The following is a 7,479-nucleotide window of genomic DNA, read 5'->3' as shown; positions in this document are numbered from 1 at the left end:
ATTCAAATAAACATTCACAATGAGATGTGTTAACTACTGCTCTGCCTGCTGGGTTTGGCCAGGGTTTTGCTCTGTACAAAGCTGCACATCCTGCTAGAGAATGAAGCACTTCCTTCTGAACATGTGGCACTCGTGCTCTTCAGCATTAACCACCAGCAGTCAGTTGGTAACTCAGAGCACTGCACAGAGCCCTCCCACCTCCTTAATGTTTAATTCTGCATTATTTAAAAATAACTCAAGTATCACACTCAATATTCAATATTACTACACTCTATTCTCTGCTGCTCCAAGCTGACAGAGAGATTTGTTTAAATAATACAAAATAATGTGTGAGCCATTGCTCCTTGGAGGGAAAGAAGATAAAATGATGCAAGTGCATTTTCAAGAAGACAAGCTGAAACACAGGCTTTGTCCATATTCTAACATCAACTGTTCTAATATCCTTACCATTTGTCAGTATATAATCCTTTGCTCAAATCAAGCATTAAAACTCACCTATTAATTGGATCAAACCCAAAGTGAAGAGAAGCTTACCTTTAACACTCTATCCACCTCCTGCTTGTTTAGATCCTCTCCACACTCCTGACTCAGCTGGTTCTGGATGACGTTCCTGCGCACTCGGTAGTTTTTCGAAAAGATTTCAAGCAAAACTTGGCGATGCTTTAAAAGAAAATGCATCGTAAGTACACAGAGAACAATTATTTCTGCCTTTCTCTCAAAACTGCACATGCCTTAGTCTGTACAAAACATTCTCTGAACTACGTTAGAGGACTCTTGCTTCATAATCCTGAAACCATCCCACATATTCCTGCTCTCCAGCAGTGCCTTATCCTCCACAGGCTCTACAGGGGTCCCTCCATACCCTGTGGCCACACCTGCACCTGTCCTCTGACCTGGGGCACCCCCAAAGGTACAAAAACACACTGAAGAAGGGGTTGCAATGTATTCCTCTCAAATGCGTCCATGGAAGCTCACATCACTCCAGACAAGAGCCTGGCTAGTGCTTGGCTCTTTCCTGTAAAAATGTATTTAGTTCAGGAGCTAGGAACTGCACTGCCCATCCACAGGTCGTTAGGCACCTTCCCTTTCACCTCAGTTACTCTGACAGCAGTTAGAACTCAGCAGATGTTCACATATGCTGCAGTCATTTCCTACTCTGAGTATAAACAGATACAACAGATACGCCGTTAATCTCTGGTTAATGTTGCATTACCATCAAAAGGAAAAAAAACCTTGGACTGGAGCCTGGTCTGAGGCCTGCACTGAAGAATCCTTTCTTCACACAGGTTCAGAAATAGCCACTGAGCTGGTCACTGACATGATTACCAACACGTTATGAGCTAAGAGCTTCCTTTCAGCTGGAAGCAGGTTGGTGTTGAAAACACCAATAGAGAAAGAGGAAAACTGTACCTGCTGTACCAGTTACAGAACCATGGATGCAAACAATGCCAAATGCTCAATAAACAGTGGGGAACATCCCTTATTTTATCTTTACCTGATCATAAGTGTCACCAGCTTCCCAAAGTGCATAGACCTTTAGTTCATCTGGCGAGGCAGCAGTCTGTGGAGGAAACTGAGAACAAGAGGCTGTTAAAAATAACCAGCTATTTAATGAGTCTGCCTAATGATTCTCTGATACTGTATCCCAGGACACCCATTACTGAATCAGAACCCTGGCTGCCATGGAATAACTGCTGAAACAACCCAACTGCTGTCCCACCCCACACTGGAAGGGGTGCCTTGGCTCTGGCAGCCCTGTGCCTGCTCAGCACCTTCTTCACAGAGCAGAAACATGGTCTGTGTCACACCTGTGACCCAGGGAATGGGATGAGCACCATGGACCCCTGAGGTGTGCCTCGACGTGCCCAGGTTTGACTGATGGCTCTGGTCAGGGTGGGAAAACTCCCACAGGGCACTGGTGCCACATCTGTCACACACCAACGACAGCTGGGCTTTCAAGGGAGCTGCTGGACAAACTGGAATCCCGTCAACTGTGCAGGGGACAGTTTTCCACTGGTGGAGAGTCAGCCACCACGTACCAGAACAATCCCAGGGCTGGGACCTTGATAGTATCCCATGGCAAGAGGTCTGTAGGTTTTTCCTGTCAGCAGTGTTTGCTTCAAGACCATCCAGAACAGTACTCAGCTGAGAGCACCAACTGCATTGCAGGGTCTTTCTGGAGGGTTTTACCTTTACAGTGGCAGGTTTTAGAGATTCAGCCTCTATCCTGTAGTTATCTGCTTCACTAATCCCAAGCCAGTGTTACTGACAAGAAGGTGCTTCTGGTGTATTGCCATCTCTGTTTTGGGGCAGACTACAGGACTCCAGAAGACTGAACACTGATGGACTTGCTCATTTCAGACTCCAAAAGTGACAGTGGTTTTGTGTATTTTGTTTTTTCCCCATGTGCCAAGCTAGAGAAACACGTTCATTTTTTCTGAGGCAGAAGCTTCACACCCCTGCAGACAGGAGGGAGCTCAACTGCCTCCCCTCCATACCCTGAGTTCCTAAAAAAATAAAATAGCATCCATTTGCCTTAACATTTCCCCTTGGAGCAGCGACTAATGAGCACTGCTGGAATATGCCTTCACTCCTGACGTGTCTCTTCCTGTCTGTCACTAACGATTTATTCCTTGCTAACCGCCCAGACGACCTAAATCAATCATCTATGAAAAGCAAACAAGCCAGTCCCAATTGTTCCAGCATCCCTCAATCCTGGCTGCTGGTACAAACCAAACCTTTCTTCCCAGCCTCCCTCACACCAGCCAAAAGACTTGTGCATCGCAGAGTGAAAAGATCAGCATTTCCTTTCATGCTCTGCCTCTGATCTTACTGCAAAGGGGAAGGGTTTTGTCCAGTGGGAGCTGCCTAGTGGGATTAGCAGCTTTGACTTTCAGGTTAGTCCAAATGGCTGGAATATAACAAGGTTTTACACTTGGTTTAGAGCCAGGATTCAGGTTGATTAGGCTCACAGCACCTGACATAATTCTCCTCCTGTAAGGACACCTGCTTTTGAGGAATAATCTCTCTTGTAGGTTTTCACCAGAGATAAAATCAAATACTCCAGCTTCCCTCCACAAAACAGCTGCAGCAGGAATGGCAAAGTGCAGGGCACTGGGAGCACCCAGGCACAGCCTGCTGGGCTCCACAAAGTGAGTCAGCACAGCCCTGGAGTGCAGACTCCTCCTGCCTCAGCCACAGGGCTGAAACACAGCTGTGTTTATCCAGCCATTCTGTGAGGAAACAGCTTCCAAACAAACACAATACTTAGTTGGGAAGAAAAACACACAGAATCTCCTCCTCCCTCCAGCCTTCCTCTGCAAACTGCTGCAAGCACTGGTGCCAACAGCTCCCTGCTCGCTTGCTGCTGTCACACAGCCCGGCCATGGGAGTGGGAAATGCCATCAGGGATTCCTTGGAGAGACACGAGCCCAAACAGCTTCACTGCCTTGCCATCTGCTGTCCCTTTGCTGGTTTATGTCACCTTGATCTCTCCAGCCTCACCTTGATACAGCTCTCTGCTACCCTAAAATCATTTAAAAAATATTTGTCCTGTGCCCCTCCCTGCTCTAAGCCCCTGGAGCAAGTGCAGGCTCTTGGGAGATGAACTGCTGCCCCAGGTCCCAGGGCTGCCACGTTCAAACGGAGCCTCTCAGGGAGGAGCCCTCGGCTCTGGGACGTGTCTCACTCAAGCACTGAGCCACTGCCAGGCAGCCTCAAGTTACAGGTGGAAGGGGCTGATTGTGCCAGAAAAAAACTTAGCAGCTGGAGTAATCCTAAAGGTAAACTGTTGATCTCACATGTCAGGGAGCCTGGCATTGGTACCAGCCTGCAGGGCTCTCTGTGAGTGCAGGGCAGCACTCCCCTCCTGTCAGCCCAGCCAGGCAGGACACCCACAACAGTTACATCATTTCCTTAGGCCTCAGAAATATGCTCAGGCTTTGGCAGAACCTTGCCACTCCATGGGCCTTGGGAAGGGAGCTGGCAGGAGCCAGTCACCCCCCAGTCTGCAGGAAATGGGTGCAGATCCTCAGGAGCCAGAGTCCTGCACAGACGCTTCCCATGGGGCGGGAGAGTGGCTCAGCCTGCACAGCTCCGGGCACAGGCACCAAGTCCTGCCTGCCCAGGGCTCCTCTCCTCTCCTCTCCTCTCCTCTGTGTCTGTCCCTTCTCCTCACCCTCTCCCATGGCAGCACCAGCCCAGGATTTGCCCTTTCCTGACTCGTGCTTTTCCCTCCCGCTTGATGAGGCTACGAAGCACAGCAAGCACAGCACCCTGCAGGCATCCCCATGGCCACATCTGCAGCTGGAGTGGCCTCTCTTTTGGCTCCCCACAAATACTGTTTATCTCATACCCTGGGTGCTGTTGGGTCAGCTCTGTAATAGATCCTGCATTCCCCTGCTAAGGTTTCAATTGCCATTTTCAGCCACATGTTTTCTATAATAGGTAAGCACTCAAGCCAAGAGTGTCTTCACCCCCCACAGAACATCATTTTAATTACCTCAGATCATTGATTTTTATCACCAAAGCACTTTCAATTACAGAAAACTAATGAGTAACCATGAAATCCCACACTAAACAACCCTCCAGGCTTTCCCTGAGCTCAGGCGCCCTTGCTGGCTTCTGACAAAATTGTCCAGGGGAACAATCAAGAAACTCCAAAGTGTCTGAGCCCATGCAAAGAGTAAACCCAGCCCCAGCCCCTTTGCCATCTGCACAGAGCATCAGGGGGAGGCTCGGGGGCAATGATTTACATTGCTGACAGCAGTACAGGCTCATACAGGCTCCTGTACAAGAGCTGGGGTGTTGTGGTAAATTCTGAGTCAGCAGAACTAAAACCTGCAACAGTCTCCTCAAGAGACATTCCAGGGACCACTTCTGCACCTCTGCAGGTCTCCTGTGTCAGGGTTTTCCAAACAGAAGGAAGCTCCTGGCCACCCCTCTTCAGCAGGATTTTATTTTGCTTTTTGAAAAGAGAAACTATCTCACTTTCACTCCTCGTGTAGATTTCCAAAATCCCCAAATTTCCAAAGCAAACAAGTCCCAGTTCCAAGTAAGAGAGCAGGAATGACCTCAGCTGTTTACCATCAGCATGGCAGAGGCACACACTACACCAGGTACAGGGGAGAGCCTGGCCAGCACCAAGACAGTTCCAGGCAAGCACCACCCCAGGACTTGGAAACTGCCAGGGGAGGAAGCAGAAAGCAGCACAACTGGTGCTCTCCCTAGTGACATTTCCAGGCTGTTACTCAGTTCCCAGGTGCCACAACATGTACTTTGCACACGACTGAACACGTTCCTGCTGGCCCCCAGCAGCTCCCATGCTCCAGGCTCTCCCAGCCCTCCTCTTTTGAGCAGTTCACACGTTCCTTCTCCTCTCTCCTCAAAGGCAGCTGCTCCCAAGCTCCTTCTGGTTGTAACCCAATCAGCAGTGCCAGATGTCTTGTAAAATTAATTTCCTTTTAGGCTCTTTCCCATGATGCCAGATTCCCTTTCCTCTCCTAAGCAATCCAGTCTCACAGCCCTGCTCTGTCTCACGCAATCCCACACGTCACTTCCATACAGACACAGAAACAGACACCTCTGCACAGCCTAGGAGGAAACAGACTGGCCAAGGAAACCTGCTGCAGATGGGCTTTGTCGCTTCCCAGAGGCTCTGCTGGGTGTGCCCTGCTGCTCCCAGGCAGTCAATGTCACCTTTCCTCTCCCAGCTGGGTGCCTGTCCCCTAGGGAAGGAGCTTGTGCAATTCCAGGAGAGCCGATGGGAATCTGGGACTGCCTTAGATCATGGTAACAGGAGCAAGCTGGGACAGCAAATCACTGTGGCCCAACACCTTGGATGTGGAAACAGAGCCCCAAGGACAACAGGGCACAGAGAGCAGAGTGCAGGGCCTGCCAGGAGCAGGACTCCAGACGGAATTCCAGCAGTTTCAACATGTCCAGTATGGGACAGTTCCTCCGAGCACATCTGTCCTTCCTGTCCACCAGCACAGGACACAAATATTTCACAGCTCAGATGTTTAACTGTGCCCCACACACCCCTTCCCCAAACCACACCAAGGAAAACCCATACTTACAGGCACCAAAATCTGTTTGCAGCCAGTGTCCAACACCATGTCCTGTAACATTTTGTCCGAAATGCCACTGAACAAGGTATGTCCTGGAGGCAGACTGGCTAAGTGGAGGTTAAATAACCGTTTAAGCTCACTCAGGGTGAGCACAAATTGTTTCTTAAATGTCGACGACACAAAGGCCTTCAGTTCCTGAGCGACCCTGTCGATGCAGCCCCCGGACAGGTGGCCATTCAGGGGCTCTGTGGAGCCCTGGGCTGGGTGCAGGCCATTGACCAGGCCGTTGTTCAGGCCCTCGTTGTGGGCCGAGGTATCCATGGGCTCCTCCACACTCACGGGCTCCTCTTTAATGCGGGCATTGGGAACATCCATCTTGGCTGAGGTGTCGTTTGATTTCATCTCTGCCTTCTGCTTCTGGAACTCCTTCTCCAGCTGCCCATAGTTCTGCTTGACTTTTGCTTTAGCCATGTTGACCCTTTGCTCCCCAGAAACCAGCAATGGATGAGCTGGTAAAAAACAAAAGGTACCATAAATCTCAGCAGGGCTCATAGTGAAATAAAACCAGGAAACTTAAGAAATCTAAGGCATAAACCCAGTCTGTTGATTAGATTTTACATTACTTTTTGGGGGTTTTGCTGGCTTTTGAAGGCAGTGTGTGTTTGTTTTTCTAAGCCAAATGCTTGGGGAAGGGTGTTCCAGTCAAGGAATCTGAAGCAAAGTGTGTTTGTTCAATCACCAGGGCCTTTTCCACAATTCAGGAAACCAGGATACAGACTGCTTACACATCTCTGCTTGTGACCCAAATACTTCTTTGTCCAACAGCTCTTCTTTTTGTCTTTTAGATTCTCTAGTGGCTGGTGGGGGCCTGGTGCAGCCTCTGCCAGAGGCAGCACCAGGATGCCACCAGGTACAGGGAGGAGTGTGGAAGGGTTAACAGTGAACCTGAACACCCTTGCAGCATGAGCTGCACAGCACAAGAGGCTGAGACTCTCTGCTTAGTGTTATTATCCACTAATGGGGAGAAAGGGACAGGAGGAATTCTTTCCCATGGCATCCTGTGCTTCTGCCCCTCTCCACACCCAGCCATCCCAAGGTGAAAGAAGGGGAGTGTTGGCAGCAGAGGAATCCAGTCCTTACCAAAGCAAGGAGTGCAGAGTTTAAGGCAAAGGCATGCCCAGCACACATGCTGCTATCTTCCCTGCTGTTAGGCTCACTGATCCTCTCCAAATAACCCAACACCTCATCCTTCCGAGCAGATCAGACACAGGGTATTGAAATGGATTCATATGCTCCTTTGTCAGTTCTGCTTACACTCCTCAATTGCTCCAGTGTTTGGCACTGAGCCAAATGTTCAGTTAAAACTCTGGAATCTCAAGTTTTCCCAATCTTTTAGGATTTTGGAGCAGCT

The 7,479-nt window shown here is 49.5% G+C and overlaps 1 protein-coding gene across 3 annotated transcripts in view; it reads right to left on the bottom strand.

Annotated features, from left to right (window-relative positions):
• The window catches only part of POLR3E (RNA polymerase III subunit E), a 29,858-nt gene that overhangs the window by 2,532 nt on the left and 19,847 nt on the right, over window positions 1–7,479 (bottom strand). For 2 of the 3 annotated variants that reach the window (XM_032125583.1, XM_032125584.1), the window contains 3 exons: window positions 6,078–6,577; window positions 1,496–1,573; window positions 535–660 (listed from right to left, as the gene is read on the bottom strand). In XM_032125583.1, coding sequence (XP_031981474.1) covers window positions 535–660; window positions 1,496–1,573; window positions 6,078–6,577 — 704 coding nt within the window. Of the gene's footprint in view, window positions 1–534; window positions 661–1,495; window positions 1,588–6,077; window positions 6,578–7,479 lie in introns of all 3 variants that reach the window. The other variant, XR_004243340.1, reaches the window with a different exon arrangement.

Source organism: Corvus moneduloides, chromosome 16 (assembly GCF_009650955.1).
Source record: "Corvus moneduloides isolate bCorMon1 chromosome 16, bCorMon1.pri, whole genome shotgun sequence".
Taxonomy (NCBI): Eukaryota; Metazoa; Chordata; class Aves; order Passeriformes; family Corvidae; genus Corvus; species Corvus moneduloides.
Note: the sequence above shows the minus strand (reverse complement) of the source record. Positions and strands in the feature narration are given on the sequence as shown.